This window comes from Lissotriton helveticus, chromosome 9 (assembly GCF_964261635.1).
Source record: "Lissotriton helveticus chromosome 9, aLisHel1.1, whole genome shotgun sequence".
Taxonomy (NCBI): domain Eukaryota; kingdom Metazoa; phylum Chordata; class Amphibia; order Caudata; family Salamandridae; genus Lissotriton; species Lissotriton helveticus.
Window position 1 is genome coordinate 576325709 of NC_136070.1, and position 19579 is coordinate 576345287.

The 19579-nt window shown below is 44.5% G+C and overlaps 1 protein-coding gene across 18 annotated transcripts in view; it reads left to right on the top strand.

Annotated features, from left to right (window-relative positions):
• The window catches only part of MARK2 (microtubule affinity regulating kinase 2), a 668807-nt gene that overhangs the window by 508751 nt on the left and 140477 nt on the right, over positions 1-19579 (top strand). For all 18 annotated transcript variants that reach the window (XM_078660523.1, XM_078660536.1, XM_078660526.1 and 15 more), the window contains one exon: positions 8736-8833. In XM_078660523.1, the coding sequence (XP_078516649.1) occupies positions 8736-8833 (98 nt within the window). The remainder of the gene's footprint in view (positions 1-8735; positions 8834-19579) is intronic.

A 19579-nucleotide genomic window follows, 5' to 3' on the forward strand; every position in this document is an offset into this window, starting at 1 on the left:
CTATTTGTAGATTCCTTACCTTTCCCCCAGGCGTCATTTTGGATCCAGAGATTTTTCATTAGAAGTGCCCCTGCACGTTGGTAGGTGGTGTCCGTTGTCTCCGCGTCCGTCATCCACGTCGTGCACATTGGAAATATCGCAGGACTTACATAGACGCCGCCCAGGTGCACTGACGTTGGCGCTTTCTTTTTTCGCACCGTTTTAAGCGCAGATCTAGAGAGAGCTACCCCTTATCTGTTTTTTGGCTAACTTTTTTGACTTTTAGTGTAGTTTTTCTCTGGGACTTGACTCTTGTTGCGTCTTGATGTCGTAACGAAGGACCAGAATCCAGCCCTGCGGTTCCGGTCATGGGATGATGTCCGTGACTGATCCGCACCTCGGTGCCTCTGATACTTGGAGGGCGTCCATGACCCGAAGTCGTGCTCAGAGTGTCTGGCCGTAAATACAAAAGCTTTGTGGGAGCAGTCCCAAAAGCTGTTGGAGGGCCGATGCTCGGCACCTCGTCACTCCTGTTCTTGATCGAGAGGACGCTCCCCATGCCGGCCGTGTCCCTGACTCTGACACGAACCCTTAAGACTGCTTTCCTAATTGCCATCACCTCTGCTCGCAGAGTTAGCAAGCTCCAGGCTCTATCATCCAAGCCTCCCTATCAGTCTGTTCATCCAGATAAAGTGGTGCTTCGAACAAAAGCTTTGTTTCTTCCTAAAGTGGTCACACCCTTTCATGTGAGACAATGCAATAACCTTCCCACCTTTTACCCGCCCCGCATCCCTCCACGGAAGAGTCAAGACTCCACCACCTTGATTCAAAACATTAGTTGTCTTTCTATCTTGAGCATACCGAAGACTTCAGTGGAAAATCAACTCTTTATTGGTTATGTGGGAGCTAAGAAAGGTTGAGCAGTGCAGAAAAGAACCATTTTTCAATGGGTTGTCCTCTGCATTAAATTGTGCTGTGCATTGGCAAAGAAGGAACCACCTCTGGGATTATGTGCTCACTTTACCAGATCAACACCGGCAACCACTTTACCACATGGAGTCCCAGTCCTGGATAGCTGTCAGGTGGCAACGTGGGCATCAACATACACGTTTACCAGACACTACTATCTGGACAGCCAATTGTGGAGGGATGGGTGGTTTGCCTGTTCGGTCCTCCAGGACTTCCTTGTGTGATTTCAGTTCACAGACTCTCCTCCAGGGTTGGTATTGCTGGGGTATCTATTCTAAGGTAAGGAATCTATAACTAGAAATCTCTATCAGATGAGCAAGTTACTTACCTTCGTTAACTATGTATCTGGTAGAGACATTTTCTAGTTGTAGATTCCTTACCGCCCTTCCCATCCTCCCTGCTCTGCAAACTGATTTCCAGGGAAAGAGACTCCCTTAAAGGGCCTTAGGTTAGATGCACCTGTGGTCAATGTCTTTCATGGCTTTGTGCTTCAGGTATGGAAGGTCGTGTTAAGAACCAGTCAGCCTGCCCAGGCAGCGTCTATGTTGGTCACATGACATTTCCGCCGCGCACGACGCGGATGCAGAGTCTTCTGATGCCACCTACCGATGCACAGGGGGGTACTGCTAATGAAAAATCTACGGATCCAGACGGATGCCTGGGGGAAATTCTCAGGTGAAGAATCTACAACTAGAATGTCTCTACCAGATACATCGTTACCAAAGGTAAGAAACTTGCTCTTCATTGTTCCGAGGGTGCTTGTACTTTGTTTTTCTTTTTATTGTTTGAATTGACTATCTATTTAGGAGGGTGGGTGGGTGGATGGGTGATGAGTGCACAACCATTCATAAGGGACTTGTGTGGTGGAGCCCTTGCTGAAGGGAAGGGAAGGGTAGGACAGGAGCAGAGATTCGAGTACTGCAGATGTTTTTGATCCAGGAATGGCAGCTGACGTCAGGGACTAGCACATACACTATGAGGGCTAATGGGAGTGGGGCAAGCCTGCGCCAGATAATCAAGTCCGCTATGGACATGATTCTTATTGCACTTTGTCAGGTGTTATGGGCAGATCACTTGTGACATTGAATGTTTGGACCAGTGCAGCTGCCATAAGAGGTACAGAGTTTTTTCCTGTCTACACCGCTATAAAATTAGATCGTACTGCTTCAAGAAATGCACCTCCTTAGAGCAGTGTCTGTGAGGATAGGGAAACACTGGAGGGGACATATGTATGGTTCCACCTATTTTAATTATGCTAGAGGGGTACTGACATGGATTGCTGCAGGTGGTATAGCCCCTTATATGAATGAGTCTCATTTGGGCTTGTGATCTCAACTGTATATTAAATTGATAGTTGGAGAAGCATCCCTCTAGGCTTGGTGTGAAATCAAATATGGATCTGGCGCTGAGTGACATCCTAGTGGAACTGAACCTGTTTGAAGTATGGCACCACAAGTATCCAGAAGACAGGACCTACTCTTTCGATTTCCCCCTTCCAGAAGACCCATAGTAGACTAGACTTTGTCCCGGGGCACCGGGAAGACATTGACATTCATAAGCAGACTGCATCCTTGGACAGGCACCTGTCAGATCACTCACCGCTGCTTCTGATGCTAGGATGACAGCTAACATACTACTGTCTCCTGCAAACAAAGGTATTAACAGATACAGCTTTCTTAATTCAAGACTGAGGGTATACAAACTTGTTCTTCAGAGAGAACCTGGGATCTGTGAGCAGCTGAGCTATGGAGTGGGAGACATACAAAGTGGCCCTTGGGTGGGGGTGGGGGTTGATGCAAGTATACGGTGTGTGGCTCTTTGTGTGTGTGGCTCTTTGTGTGTGTGGCTCTGTGTGTGTGGGGCTCTGTGTGTGTGTGGCTCTGTGTGTGTGTGTGTGGCTCTGTGTGTGTGTGTGTGTGTGTGTGGCTCTGTGTGTGTGTGGCTCTGTGTGTGTGTGTGCTCGTGGCTCTGTGTGTGTGGGTGCAAATGCAATAGGTCTCGCATTTGAGACAGATTAAGCTATTGGCATTGTAAATGACAATGCCATGTATTAATCGGTTTTCGAAACCAACACATACATAAAAATTGTCATTTACAATGCCAATAGCTCTAACTTTTGCAAAGGCGAGACCGTTGCATTGTAAATGTTTGTTGGGTAAAGGCACCCCCAATTGCTGGTGAATTTGTGGCACAGGAAATATGTGGAACCTTTCAGAGGGCCCCATTTGCTAAAGAGTTACCCCTGTGGTCTCTACGACCCTTCGTAGATTGCATAGAGACATGAGTTATGCAAAATGGCTGGATTGGGCTTCTTGAAGGTGGGGGGCCTGTACCTAAATAAGAGATTTATTTAATTTGCTCAGGCACAGGAGCAATTTGGTTTGGAACCTGGATATTTTCTACATTCTACAAGACTACCCCATCCCACCCAAGGGATCGGACCATCTTTTCTGGATGAGCTAAATGTTTCAGCTAGGTAGCTTGTTCAAGCTGTGCTTACTAGGGGGGATACAGCAGCAGAAGCTCTCAAAATTGCAGGCCAGAAAGATGACTGTGGGACTGATATTGGCACAACGATGGATAGCTATCCATTGGGTGGCGATTTGAGTGCTGGAACCCAAATTCTGGGCTCCAAACATGCTAGAATGTATGATCCTAGACAAACAACACATAAAACGCACCTGTAGGGATGAAAAAGCTGCAGATGACTGTTAGAAAAGTAATTGCTATTCATGCCTGAACATTTATCATCTGAGGAGAATAAAGGGAGTAAGCAGAAACTAGTCGCATTAACCGACACTCAAGACAATATTCATTTTTGAGTTCCTGTTGAACTACCCTAAATCTTTAGAGACCACACAAAATAATTTAATTCATTGGGGAGTCCTGCACTCCAGTGTAACCTTTTTCCAGAGAGGGGAACTGCCATCAGCCAGATATTGAACAATATCTTCACAAACAAGACGGGCACAAGCTGGTGTTTTTGGAGACTTTTGGACTACAGGTTTCCTTCATATGCCAGCTCAATCTTTAAAAATGTTAGGAATAGCTGCTGGGTGATCAGTGAAAACGTGTTCCACTATGGCCACCTCATCCAACCATGTGATATTAGTCACATGGTCCTAGCCTCTTAGTTGAACATCACTTTTTCCTACCCCGTTCACAGTTAGAGAACATCCAATTATCATGTGAGTATATGGATGGGGTACATTGAAAGGAACGCTCAATGGTCTTGTAGGGGATTTCCATGTATATTCATAAGCGATGATTTATCCCACCCATGTGCGGGGATCCCAAAGCAATTCTTTAATATATCTTGATACATGGAGGTTATCGCTGTTTTTCAAGAAGGCTTGTAAGGACACATAAGAAATAGACAAATAATGCAGGCTATATACTTAAGCTACAATGGCCCAGTTCTTCATCATGAAGTCAATAAAAGGCAGTGCAATAAATAAGAACAATTTAAGATGTGTTGTAGACAGAGAAAAAGGAGCCTCACAGGCTGTCATTATGTGGCTAAAACAGAGGCTGTGCTTTTAAGGAACCAGAGATCTCCAGTATCCAGTCATGCACACGTGGTGGAGCATTGTGCTCGACTATTTTTTTCCCCTTCCGTTTCTTATCTGAATTTTGCTAACTGCTTCACTCAACTTCTTTGGTCTCTCCCTGCCTTACTGTCATTTTCTGACAGGAAAGAGTGGCTTTTCACCTAAAAATGCCATCTCATTTTGATAAATGCCTTGACTGTGGGAGAAAATGGCCAAGACTGCTCCTCAGAGTATGTATTAATGGTCTCTCAGACAATCATGTTCTTGGCCCATACCCCATTTGCAACAATTTCTAGGCTCTCTCTTCACGATAGAGAGATGAGTGCAGAGGAGTGTCAAACAGTAGTCACAATGTGCAGGTGCGACCTCAGAGGGGATAGGGGCAGTCCTTTACTAGGGCTCTTTCATCTGTCTCTGGAGGGTATCCCAGTCAGAAAACGGCAAGAAAACTCCCATCGGTCCCAGTCTACTTCGAGGACATCAACGTTGAAGAAGTACTCTGCCACCTGTTTGCTGTCTATCCATTCGATATCGACAAAGCATCGCAGATCAGCGTCAAGGCTAGGCTGGAACCGATGTTGAAGACTCCTCCGTCGACCCATAGACATCGAGGGTCCCATCTAGTATGAGACCCTCTCACCGTCAAGATCAATGTCGATGTAAGCACATCATCGTTAACCGGCAGTGATATCAAGATCAAAGTTACTCTGGTGAGCCACATTCCAGCATCTCCATCATTCACCTTTGACAAGTAGATTGATGTGAGGAAACGAGTAAGGTCGACATTGAGGACTCTCTCAGGCTGTATCAGGCTCCAAGGAGCGCTGAGAAAACGGAGAGGTATTTCCATTTTTCTGATTTCCGATTACTCTAGGACATATTCGCTGTCTCTGGAGGCACCAGCTACACCTCCACTAGCGACATCTCCTCTTCTTCCACAGCCTTCTCCTCCTCAAGCGCCAATACCAGCATCTTGGCCTTCTCCTACTCAACCTCCACCAGCGCCACCAGATCCTGCGCCAAGACCCAAATCTCTCATATCATCATCATCATTCTAAACGCCACCATCATAGATCAAGGTTATCACCGTCAACCAGGCGCTCACATCTCGCTCTAGACACTATCTGGTCTTCATCAAAAGGACAGAGAGCTACTCTCCCACTGAATGGGACTCTCCTACTACACACATCTCACCAGTGGATGACATTACTACCTTCAGAGAAGTTTTGGTGAGGGGGTTACCAAATTAAATATACCGATGTCCACACAAACTGTATTGGTGATCTTCGAGACCCTCCTGCACAGGTCAGCAGCATGACCTTTACTACTTCTGGTCTCTTAAAGCCTGCACTGGACGTATTCCTAACCTCAGCTTCTGTTAATCCAGCTCCATCTGGCTTTAGAAGAGGTACTGTCCTTTGGTGCAGGATCCTGCCTTCCTCAGTACAGACCCAACACCAGACTCCATCATAGTAGTGGCAGCGAAAAAACATTACGCCACTACTCCTGCTTCAACTATCCCTCAGAATAAACAATCGCAAGTGAGACTCTGTAGGTAAAAAAGTCTGCAGTACTGCTGTAACCACAGTGGCGTCTGCAAGCACCACTGCCCTGCTAGGCAGATACAACCGCGCTCTGAGGGAATCCCTGCAGCAGTTCGTCAATCTTCTACCAAGAGACAAGCAAGAGGATTTTAACAAAATTCTCCCTGAAGGGCTGATGGTCTCTAATCGGATAATTAGCGCTGCAGCAGATTCCTTCCTTCGTGCGGCACACGAATACTGCCACACTGTTGCTCTCTGGCATTCTTGGCTTCTCCTTACCTTTCTCAAGCCAGAATCCCAACAAAGAATTCTCAATCTGCCATTTTCTGGTACCATGTTATTTCGTTCACACCTATGACGAAATGGCGAGGATGAAGGCAGATGGAGACTTTATAAGTTGTTGATTTAGAGAAATCTAAAGAACCAAAGAAAATCTTCAGACCATTCCAATGCAGTGTAGCTTCAGAGAGGGTTCAAACGCCTTGTTGGTATCAGGGCCATCGACAAAATGGTACACAGTCACACAGTATCAACAATCCCACCAGCCCTGCCAGGGAAAGCCGGTCTGAGGAAGATCAAACCAGCTGCCTGCTCAGGAAAGTAAACAATCCAGTTGAAAACATTGAATCTTCCCTTCCCCCTCTTCTTTTACTCACTCCTATAAGGGGAAGCATATATCTTTTTCTGGAAGAGTGGAACACCACCACAAAACATGTCTGTGTTCTGAATATTGTTCGCAATGGATATTGTCTCAGGTTCACCAGTCTGCCACCATCGATACCGCCGAAACCATCCAGATTCCAATTAACACAGGTATGAATAGAGGTCAACATCTTCTTACAAAAGCAGGCGGTGGAACCTGTTCCTCATCAACATCGAGGCGCTGGGATATATTCCAGGTTTTTTCTCGTCAAAGAGAAAGACAAGAGCTAATTGAGACCTATTCTCTGCCTCAAAACTTCCAACAGATTGATTCGGTGAGAAAAATTCCGAATGCTGACATTACACTAAATTTATTCGCAATGACACCTAGTTGGATGTCGATAATCACCTGTGACATTAAGATCCTTTTGTGGAAGGCATTCTTCTCCATGGCCATAACATTGGCAAGGTTAATATGTGAACTGCAGTGAACGTCTGTCTGCGCCTCCAACATTTTCACTGCATGTTGTAGTGACAGAGTAAATCTTCGAATTTGGCCTACATTTCAGAAGTGCTAAGTTCCACCAAAATTAATCAAATGCTTGCATAACATACTTCTTCATATGTCCCGAGCTGAGAAATCTTGCACATTCTGAACATGAGGTGCACTGTCCATTTCTGTCTGGACCAAACCAGGGACACAACTTTTCATGGTCTTAGAAGGTCAAGATGCCAGCTTACTGGCAGCTAAGGCCACCATGTCCAGACGGATGTTATATTTCTCATAATGTCACATTTTGCATGGAAATAAGTCTCCATCTTGTGGCAGAGCACGCTCCATCAAAATTAAGGTGGGTTTAGTGGCAATTTCCAGTTATGTACCTGTTAAAGAAATAAGCTAGTTGACCAGATAGTCTATGCCACTTGAATTTCCCAGACAGTATGATCACAAACTTTCTTCCCAAAGAGAGGCAAGATTTACCCAGAAAGTTTGCTGCAACCTGCATATGCTTGTGGTATGTAGTGTTGTTTATTGCATCCCTTTGCTCCTTTTTCTCATAAATTGCTCTGAAACTGCCCACAATTCGAACTAGATGAGAATACAGGATGTTCGAATGAGACATTACCTTTCAATGTGACTTATCTTAATCCTTCAGCTATTCCCCATGATCATCTTCCTCCTGCCAACCCTCAACATTCAATCAAGACACCAGGAAATTGGCTTCTTTGTCCAAAAACTGAACTGGCGAGTGTGGGTATACATACTGGGATGAGTTTGATGCATATATAATCCACACAACCAGTGAGCATAATTCTGTTATAGCAGCTATAGAAGCAGTTTTTCATACTGCCATTAGGTTGATAGTGGCAAAGAGCTATGGATAAAGATGAGATGCTATGGACTTGTGGGTAACTATCTTTTTTTCTCCATTCTCTTAGCTTCCTTTCTAAAGTGTGAGGAATGAAGTTGATGCAAGTAGACCTTAGAAAAGAATATCTAAGATGACCCCAGGATAAAGGAATGGTTTAGTTGTAATCCTAGCTCTGCATGGTGGGCATCTTCCTTGAATTATTAAAGAATCCTTCTAGCTCCTACTAAGATAGTTGGATAGAAAGACATAAGTTACTCAAGTTCTTACTAAGCATTTCGAGTCAAACTAAACTACTCTTTTTGACACTGCACTTCTTTCTGGGGCATTTCAGCCTCTGGTCTCCTCAAAGCCGCAGCATACCATGTCCTGCTTTTCAATATTTTACTGTCTTTTTTAAAAAATTCTAATTGTATTTGTTAAAAAAGGAGAACTGTGGATTCTACATATATATTTTCTTTATCGTCTTTTTTTTTTTTTAAGTAGCTTATCTTCAAAATAATTGGCTATTCAACACACAAGGAAATAATCTTAAGGAACTAATAATTCACACGATGGAAAAAAAAAATTCTCAAGCACCTGTGATAAACTGCTTTATACCTGATTCACGGTGAATGACCTCTAGCTCCTCATCCATCCTTATGTTGACAATGTATGTTTTTTTCTATCCACCTTTACAGAACAGTGTTCTCTCCACTGGCACCAACCGAAGCAGGAATTCGCCTATGGTTGAACGTGCCAGCCTGGGACCAGGCTCTATACAGAACGGCAAAGACAGGTACAACATTCTCAGCTTTTAGTTTTCTCCTTACAGGTAGTGTAAAGTTAAACTTTTAGGTGTGGGATTGCAGGTAGGTTCAAATGGATGAGAGTCTCTGAAAAAGATCTGTGCCTCAGCTTGTGAGGGTGCCACCACTTTTGCAAGCGTTGGAGAGTTGGTGACAGCTACTTTCTTCAATAAAGCATTCACCTTTATTGCACTAGTCTGTATTCCAAATGAACACACTTAAGAATACCACTTCTATTTTTGGCTAAAACATGGATCACATCGGGCTCATAAAAGCATATTGCCTGGCAAAATAAGGGTTTTTTGTATTGACAGCAAGGATTGAATTTGTTGGCTTGTATTCTGAAGCCGTTGAGATTGGTTACTTGAATCTCATTCATCATACCTGACTTTTATTGGGTATACACATAGCATAACAGATTTTCTATTTTACTTGTTTCAAATAGTAGGCAACCATTTGGACTATACATCACTGGAGTACATTTGTGTGCTTACCAGGATTTCCCGCAAGCTATTCATGTTAGAGGGCCATGAATGTCTTACACTTCCCAAACATACTTAGATTAAGCATATTTATTGCAACCTCCTTGTGGGCCAATACATACATAATTACTTGGTCATCTTAGACAAAGTTTGTATATTTTAGATTTAGAGCCAGTGAGACTGAGGCAAGACAATACTTTGGGCATGGCTTCAGATTAACAAAAGCATACGTCTTGCATACCTCAATTATGCCTTTGTTTCTGGATTTCACAATATTAAAACCAATGACTTGCCACTGTTTGAGCATTCTAAACCATTGACATAAAGGGCATTGCATTATGCTCCCATAATTTATATTGGCATGTCAAAACTCTAAAGGACAATTCAGCATCTTTGGCGAATACACCACATGATGTAGGTTAAGCTATTTTTGAAGAGCATTTAATACATAGTTATTTGGCAGTTTTATTTATATCCAGCAATACACAGTGGTTACTTTACATGTGAAGAGTTTCGTACTGTATATAGGCAGCTTACAAAAGTAGTTACACTTGAGTACAGATGAATACTTCATAAGGTCAGTTTACATTACTGTGGTTTCAGCACAAGTATTGTGAAAGTGGGACCATAAGGTCATGTAGTTTGCAGGTAATTAAAGTATGTGTCCGGTATTTTATTGTTGCATGAGGGTGCCCAAAAGAGGTAATGAGTAACCTTGTGAGATCTCTGTATAAAAGGGCATCAGATAAAACCACCACTATGAAGGATTTTTGATTATCCACCTACCTTTTCCCCCTTAACAGACTGGCGACTGGTGCTTCTGTAGTATTGACGGGGTTAGTGGGAGGTAATGTTTCTCATTGAGTGTCCGATTTCTCAGCCCCCTTTTCCCTTTTATTGGTATGCTCTGGCACTGGATTCCTTTTACAGTGATCCCTCCCAGGTCCTAATGTGGGTCTAAGAGGCAGCCATGGGGTATGGAGTTCCAGTGTTGGAAGGTCACGAGAGCTATGACAGCCTGTCCTGGCTTGAGCAGGATCCATGATGGAAATCTGCAGCGGAGCACGACGAAAAATAAGCATGACGCATTCAGTACATTGTTATGCTATTCCCTAGCCAACTTGACATGATACTGAAGATTCTGGCACGTTTTACAAGAACGAAAGCATCTCCTGTGCTAGCAGGCCCTCCTTCGCAGGCATATGCAAATTGGTTGTCAATCCACACATTCACTAGTCATTGCTATGTTGAACTCTGGTAGGATTTCTCCGCGGGAAGCTGATTAGAAATGTATTCCACTCTCTTCACACAACGCCATGGCATGAAAACACTGCTTTACAAGTGATGCAAAGAAAATGAATCTAGAATCTGTTCTTGCTGTAAACATTAAACTGTTTTATAGCCTAAATCTGTTTCTGATATAAAATGCAGTCAATGAAAATGTAATATGAAGATGGCATATACTGAGTCAAACTGCTTTCTACCGGTTATCAGCACACAAGCCTTTATTCTGGTAAACAAGATGCTTTTTGAGCCCACTCACATGATGGAATAATGCCCAGCATGTGAATCTAGAATAGTATCAAGTTTAAAAACTAGGATTACAGGTAGTAACATTTTCTGTATTTCTCCAGTGTCTGGTACGTAGTTGAAGTTGCCCTTCAACCCCGAAATACCTTACTTTGAGAATGACTTTTGTGTTGAAAATGAAATGCTTTGTGTATTTCGGAGAATTATTTTATTTTACAATTGTGTTCCAGGGAAATACTGTAAAGACAACAATTAAACACAAGATAACATAGCCATGCTTTGTGTGTAATTCACACTGAAGTTGTATACGTGAGCAACATGACTAGGCTCAGGCAACAACATTAAAAAAACACGGCAAGTCAGTCGTATAATTGATTAGCAAACAGGTGACACGCGGCTGAAGAATCTTCCACTTGTAATGTTTTCATAATAGTCTATGGCATGGACTTCTTTTGCTGATGTTTCTTTTTATATTTTTAGACAGATTACTACTTATTTTTAGTTATTCTGCCTAATCTAAATACTCCATTTATTTGAAAAGAATATGGTTTTGGGGTCACTAAATAAGAATCCCGTGGCTTTCACAGATTCCCCAATCTTGTTTGGTTTGAGTTAGTTGCGTCATCAAATTCTCCTCCAGTTTGCATGGAAAGTAACCGTGAAAAGAGATTGTACAAGTGTTTAGTTCAATTTTCATGTATGTTTTTTCTTTGGCTGCTTTTATGTGATTCTGCTCCTGTAATGAGCTCCCTTTTGGGAATATTTCATTTAAATTGCAATCTTTCAGTTTCATGTATGATTGTAAGGCGTTAGTTCCTGAGAAGTGTAGTTTTGAAACCTATTTGTCATTTTCTTCAAGATAAATTCTGTGGTTTCGCTCTTTCTTCTCTCAAGTCTCCTACATGCTGTTCTATCCCAACCAGTGACACTTTTTGGAAATGTTACTTTTTATAAACCACAGCAGAACCGCTCCGCTCACACTTTAAGGGCATCATTGAACCCTCTGCAGTGTTCTTTTTGATGTTTTTCAGCCTGTGCATGTGGTAATCTCTAGAGAACATCCTATGAAAGTAGTAATGACAACAGTTTTTTTGTGATGGTGTGTGCACTTAGGGCCATTATGTAGACCCACCCAAAATTACTATTCCTGGTAGTAGAGATTGTTATGAGATGTTCTTCCTGAAGATTTTGAATTTAGCATATATGTAACATTTAAGAGGATACTCTAAAAGGGGAACTATTGTTTCTAGTAATTAACTTTGACTTTTTGTTTTTTACTTCAGCTGTCTTCAGTACCAGTCTTTTACCAATTTGCTTTAAAACCAGTTGAAAACAATTGCCATTTCTTTAAGTACCGTGGCGTTTATCTCATATACCCTGCCCCTTACTCAGCTGTTAAAAACCCTGCAGTTAACTCCTCTCAGACAGGCTCTCATGCTTCTGCGTTCACTTGCTTGAATTCTGTCTTGGTTGATGCTGAGATCTGATTTTTTTCGTGTTGGCCAAAACATTTGTAGCAAAACCACCTGCATCAAGCATGCCCTTATTGAAAGTGAGAGTTTGAACACCCAGACTTCAATCTTCCCTTATTTCAAATACAGAGACTTGATTTTCCAAGAGCTTTTCTTGACAAAACCATCTTCTTGTTCGCATAACCCTGTGAAGCAGAGTTCTCCGGTCTGGGAGCTGTTCTGCTTTGCACTAGGACATTCTGCTTCGATAACGAGCTGCTGAGAACTTGCTTCTCAACTTATTTTACATAAGTGTGGTGTTTTTTCATAGTCGCTTAATCACAGAGAAATTTCAACTATTAAAAGAATTATTTATTGGGAAGATCTAGATCTGGGAAGATCTAGATCTGGGAATTCCCGCACCCACAACATAACACACATCCTGCAGAGTAAATTGCCCTTCTATTCTGCGGAACTCTCCTGTTTGTTCCGAAAACAAGTTTGGAACTGCCGTTCTAGCCTTCACCCAAGACACTCAAGATTAACATGTCTCCTGTTCGAACAAAGAGGACCTAAGATCTCTCTGGACTTCAGTTAATCCTCACGCTGTGAGGCGTTTGCAATGGATGATTACTACGATAATTCATCCTCGGGGACAGTGTGTGTATGTGGAGGCCTACTTGCGTTCCCCTAAAATGGATGGAAGCCTGCTCTTCAAAAAGTTAATAGTGAATAAGTGTTTTCTGATGGATACATCTGCCTGTGGATTCCTCACCTTATGAATATCCCCTGTGCCAGCATTCCGCAGAATTTTTCCCTAGCTCTCCACGCCAACGAGGACGTCACAATGCCACTACTCCGCTCGTGACTCCGCATGAAGTCACCGGAGCCATAAGAGAACCTCATCGGCATGATGTCAGTTCCCTTTTTCCGCACCGTCGACGCATAACTGTTTTCTAGCTCTCTCCATATTTGTCGAGTTACTTTGTTGTTACCTTCATCTTTAACTGTTGCTGTAAGGATGTAGTCTTCAAGGAAGTCCGGCTTCAAGCCCTGTAGGGAGTGTGGGGTCACATGTCCATCACTGACCCCCATGAAGATAAGATTGCTTATGGTGTTGTGCCGGAAAAAGAAAGGGAGGCCAACCTGTTTATGGCTAAGGCGAAGAAGAAATGAAGAGGGCCTAAAAGAGCTAAGTCGAAGTCGTCGGCTTCGCATTCATCGAAGTTGAGGAAACACAAGAAGAAGAGGAGACTTGGGTCTCGGGCCGTCCGTCGAAGGGTGAGGCCTGAGGGTGAGGTTGCCTGCGCTGGCTCCACGATATCGTCAGAAAGAACTTGTCACCTTCTCATCGAGTGACTCCGGAGAGATCATCTCCTTCAAAAGGCACTCCAGCGCCGAGGGGTTTGCCGGATTCTGAGGGATTTCCAGTCCAGGATGACCCTTCTCCTCCTCCTGGGCACGAGATTGATCCTGTGGTTCCGGTTGATCCGATGCTTCCGATGTCAGATGTTGCTCGTGTGGATGCTGGCTCGAATTCATATCCAGTTTCCTACTCCAGGTTCAGATCCAACGCATTTTTTAAATGCAATGTATGGAGTATTTGCTAAGGCAGCCTTTCATTCGGCGCACCTTCGAGTCCCGTGGGTCTGCTGGCCTTCAACTTGGGCGTGCCTCAGCACTATGCCAGGCACCCTTTGTGCCTTTCATGCCGACAGCGCAGTCATGGCAATTTCCGGCTCAGAGGGTTTCAATGCTGTTTATGGAGTCCCTGGCGCTTTCTGGTGGGCCTTCCTTTCTGCCTCGTACAACACTAATTCCACCTTCGTATCCTCCTTCGCTGGCTCCGGAGCAGTTGGCGCAGTGTGTGGCACCACCGACACCACAACCAAGATTTCTCTCAAGGAGAGAGGCACAGAGACTGCTGGAGGAAGAGCAGTATCGGAGGCAGGAGGTTGAAGAGGGTGACATAGATGAATCAGTGGATGATTTTGAAGGTATTCAGGAGGCAAGTGGACTGGACACCCCTCCTTAGTGGGGGCTTTCTTCCACTAGGGTTTCTCCACCTCAAGAGGTAGCTCCTTAGCGTACTGTCATAAGAAAGGCTGCAGAGCTTTTGGACTTAGAATTACCTACTGCTGAGTATATGCCGAATTTGTTCACAGAAGTCTTACATTCGCCTTCTTCAATAGTTGAGCCCTTGTTGCCCTTTAATGAAGCTTTAAAGGAGCCTATCCTCGAAGTGTGGCGTAAACCACTCTTCTCCTGCTGTCTAAATCTGTGGGTAGAAGATATAGGACTGCTCCAGGAGATACACTTTTTTTAATCTTATCCGCCTCCAGAAAGTTTGGTGGTACAGGCGTCCTGTTCGAAACAATCTACAGGCGCTTTTCCTCAGGCTCCGACTGACAGGGACTCTAAAATGCTGGAGCAGTCGGCTAAAAAGGTATTTTCTTCATCTAGCGTGGCTCTAAAATCTACCAATGCTACCTGTTTGTTAGGCCATTATATACATGCTTTAATGGATTCGGCGAAGCAATTGGCACCCAAGTTGCCTGAGTAGGAGCGGGGTACATTTTATGGAAGTTCTGTCAGATGCTCAAGCTGCAGCTAGACAGGTTATTTAATCCGGCCTGGATACCGCTGATTTGGTGGCTAGAGTTATGGGTTCCTCCATAGTTACTAGGAGACCAGCTTGGCTTAGGTCCTCTGGATATTCCCCGGATGTTCAGGCTACCCTTCTTGATTTGCCCTTTGATGGTTCAAAGCTTTTCAGGAAGAAGGCTGATTCTGCACTTCAAAGGTTTAAGGATAGCCGAGCCACAGCGAAATCTTTAGGATTGCAAACCCAGTCAAGGGGGTTTGGATATAAAAAATATTGTGGATTTTAGAAGGACATCCTTTCGTGGCTTACGACAACATCAGCAGCAAAATCCGCTGTATAAGTCATATAGAGGGAAAGTCAGAGGTCGCCAACGTGGTTCTGCCCGCAATCTCTCCTCCTCCTCTACCTCCCCTGCTCCCCCTGGTAACGCGGGAAAGCAACCCTAGATCCCCATCCTGAATCATGTGGGTTCTGTTGGGGTTCGGTTCTCTCACTTTCTACAGGGTTGGAAATCGATTGTGTCAGATCTTTGGGTTTTAAACCTTGTAGAGAATGGATATGCCCTTCCCTTTCGCGAGTTTCCTCCTCCTTACCCTCCTTGCCAAGGATTTTGTTCAGAAGACCATTTGCTTCTTCAGAAGGAGGTCCTTGCCTTATTACAAAAAGGTACGATAGAGGTGGTCCCGGAGTAGGAGAGGGGTCGGGGATGCTACTCTCGGTATTTCCTGATCCCCAAAAAGGATGGCAGGTTACGTCCGATTCTGGACCTCAGGGTCTTGAATTTTTACCTGAAGCAGGAGATATCCAAGATCCTGACCCTTGCGCAGGTTCTTCTGGCGCTGCAGCAAGAAGACTGGATGGTGTCGATCGATTTACAGGATGCGTTTTTTCACATTTCCATCCTGAGGTCGCACCGGAAGTATCTCTGTTTTACGGTAGGGTCGCAGCGCTACCAGTTTGCGGTCCTTCCGTTTGGTCTTACTACTGCACCTTGAGCCTTCATGAAGGTGATTGCAGTGGTGGCAGCTCATCTCAGGAAGTCAGGGATTCCTATTTTCCGTTATCTGGAGGATTGCCTGCTCAAAGCTGAGTCGCCAGAGATGGTGCTTCATCATCTGCTAGTAACAACTCAGCTGTTGCTCAACTTGGGCTTTTCAATAAATGTGCCCAAATCTCACCTGGTTCCCTCTCAGCGCAACCTGTTCATCGGGGCGGTGCTGGATACTACTGTATGTCGAGCTTTTCCACCCCCACAAAGAATTCTCGACATTCAGGAGATGATTCCTTTGTTTTACGATGGAGCGGTTGTTTCGGTCCTGAAGATCCTTCGCCTGCTCGATCTGTTCGCTTCCTGCATTCTGTTGGTCAGTCATGCACGCTGGCACATGAGGGCACTCCAGTGGTGCCTCCGCAAGCAGTGGTATCAGCACAACTGAGATCTCAGGGAGTCATTCAGGATCTCCAGCGACGCTGCAGCAGAGCTGACTTGGTGGAGTGTGCAGGGCAACCTGTGTTAAGGCAAGCCCTTTCAACCTCCTCCGGCAGTGGCCACAGTGATCACGGATGCCTCCACTCTGGGGTGGGGTGCTCATCTGCGGGATATGGAGGTCAAGGGTCTTTGGTCTCCAGAGGAAAGGTTGTTTCACATCAACCTTTTGGAATTGCAGGCGATTCATTTGGCACTGAAGGCTTTCCTCCCTTCGCGGTCAGTTGGTTCAGGTCCTGACGGACAACACTACCGCAATGTGGTACATCAACAAACAGGGAGGTGTAGGGTCGTACCGTCCCTGTCGAGAAGCTCTGCGACTCTGGTCCTGGGCTCAGGACCATCAGATTTTTGTTTTTGCAAATCACCTAGCCGGGGTGCTGAATGCTCGTGTGGACAGTCTAAGTCGGCATTACTCGGCCGATCACGAGTGGCGGCTTCATCTGGAGGTGGTCCATCACATCTTCCAGATGTGGGGTTCTCCTCAGTTGGACTTGTTTGCCACTCATGAGAATGCGTACTGCCCGTTGTTCTGCAGTCCCCAGTATCCGATGCAGGGGGCGCTGGGGATCCGATTCAGTTGGATTGGAGCTCCCAACTCCTTTATGCCTTTCCTCCCATACCCTTGATTCCTCTGGTTCTGCGGAAGATTCGCCAAGACTGGGCCTAAGTTATATTGATCGCCCTGGATTGGCCAAGAAGGGCGTGGTACACAGATCTACTTCATCTCTTGTCGCACCCTCCGCTCCGCCTCCCTCTCAGGGCAGACCTCCTCTCGCAGACACAGGGGCAGGTTCTACACCCCCACCTCCAGAGCCTGCACCTTCATGCCTGGAGATTGAATGGGGCAACCTGAGTGCCTTCTCTCTCCCGCCGGATGTGGTGGATGTTATCTTATCGTCCAAGCGACACTCCACTAAGTCAATTTACTCTTATAGATGGTCTAAATTTGTTAAATGGTGTGGAGAGATCCATTGATCCTTTAAAGGCCCATTTGTCAGATGTTCTTCAGTTTTATTTTTTCTTGGCTCAGCAGGGTTGTGCTGTGGCCACTGTTAAGGGATATTTGTCGGCTTTATCGGCGTTGCTTTGTTTGCCGAATCAGCCGTCTTTATTTAAATCTCCCATTGTTTTGAGGTTTATTAAGGGCCTTACCAATAGGTTTCCGCCTACTGCTTTTGTTATGCCTTAATGGGGTTTGAATTTTGTTTTAAATATCTTAATGGGTTCCCTGTTTGAACCCTTACATAGTGTCCTTTGAGGCTTTTGTCTTTTAAAAGTTTTTTCTTGTGGCTATTACCTCAGCAAGGAGGGTGAGTGAGCTTCAGGCTCTCAGTTCCAAACCCCCGTTTTTAACCATACATGCTGAAAGGATGGTCCTTAGGACCAGGACTGCTTTTCTGCCTACGGTGGTTACTCCCTTCCAAGTCCATTACTCTTCCTGTGTTCTATCCTCCCACTCACCCTTCCATGGAGGAGGAGAGACTTCACCGCCTGGATCCTAAAAGAGCGGTGAGCTTTTATTTGGACCGGACTAAGGACTTGGGAGTGGACGATCAGCTCTTTGTGGGCTATGTTGGACGCATGAAGGGCAAGGCTGTGCATAAGCGCACTCTATCTTGGTGGATCATATTGTGCATCAAGATGTGCTACGCCCTGGCTGGTAAGGAGCCTCCTGAAGGTATTAGGTCTCATTTTGCCAGAGCCAAGTCATCATCGTCTGCATTGGCCAGAGGTGTACCTGTAGTAAACATTTGTAAGGCTGCAACTTGGGCCTCCCTCCACACTTTCACAAAGCATTATTGCGTTGACTCCGAAATGAGGAGGGAGGGCTACTTTGCATGCTCTGTCCTGCAGGACTTTTTGGTATAGAAGGGTGGACACCCTCCCCAGGGAGTGGAACTGCTGTGGAATCTATTCTAAGGTGAGGAATCCACTGGCAGATAACTGTATCCACCAGAAAAAGCGTTACCAAAGGTAAGTAATTTGTTCTTTCAGATTGTGGTTCCTTCAGTCCAGAAGGATTAGGTCACAACTTGCAATCTATTTCTGCCCCTTTTAAAGATTTGCATTCATGAGCCAGAGCGTTCTATCCTTCTGGTAAGAGGAGACCGCAGGCGCTGTACTCTGCTGTAAGGGTTATTTTAAACAGAAAGCATGGAAAAGGTTTTTACTCAACTACTTGTTGATGAACATAACATGTTTAACTTAAACTGTTCTGCAACAATGACCTTGGAAAATGACCTTTGGAAAATTTGATACTACTACTTGTAAACTGATTATTGTGATCTTACTGTCGATTGCTGTGCAGTCCTTGTTTTTAACGCCTTAACTGCGCCCGCGATTAAAACAGGCGAGGCTGCGTCTGCCATTGGCCGACGGCAGCACTGGGGAGGTAGTGCTGCCAATGGCCGACGGCAGCACGGAACGGGTTAAAATGCTTTTTTTGCAAATCTGTCCATGTTACAGGACAACTCTTATAAACTCTTATAAAAGTCTCCAAACCATTTTGAACCTTACATTGTGTTGTCCACGATGCTTTGTAATAGTTAACAAAATGAGGAATTGAATCAAACATGTCTGTTATTTTAAATCTGAGAACATTATCTTGGAAAGGTCTCATCATCATGGAATTTTTGAAGTGCCCATTCGTCTGTAGGATTGTGCTAAACCAGGCTCTGTCTGGGGCATTCTCTCTGTCATACGCAAGCAATCTAGAAAATCACATTTGAAGTTATGGGCATACTCCTTGAGATTCACCGTTGAAAATGTTGCCGATATTATACCAATGTCTCTAGAGACTCTAACTCCATTAGACTTTATCTCAGATTCTTGTCTGAAACACTGGAGAAAACTCTTTATCACTAGCCAGCATCTCTCCTGATTTATGATGTGCTCTTGGAAGTGAAAAATGCAAAGAGATGTCTTCTGATCAGCGTTAATAGGGCTAAGGAGTCAGTGCTTAAAACTAATAATTTCTAAAATAAAGTTCCTTGGCTTTACTGTTTGCAAAGTCTTGTAAATGCAATCCTAAAACTATATTCTGCGAATTAGATGCCAGCTAAACTTGTATTTTTACAGTAAATGTATTCCCAGGCCCAAATTTCAGCTAATCTTAGGGTCAAAGGGAAGCCCTTTGCAATGCAGTAACAAAGTACACCATTCGAAGATGCATTGTTTAG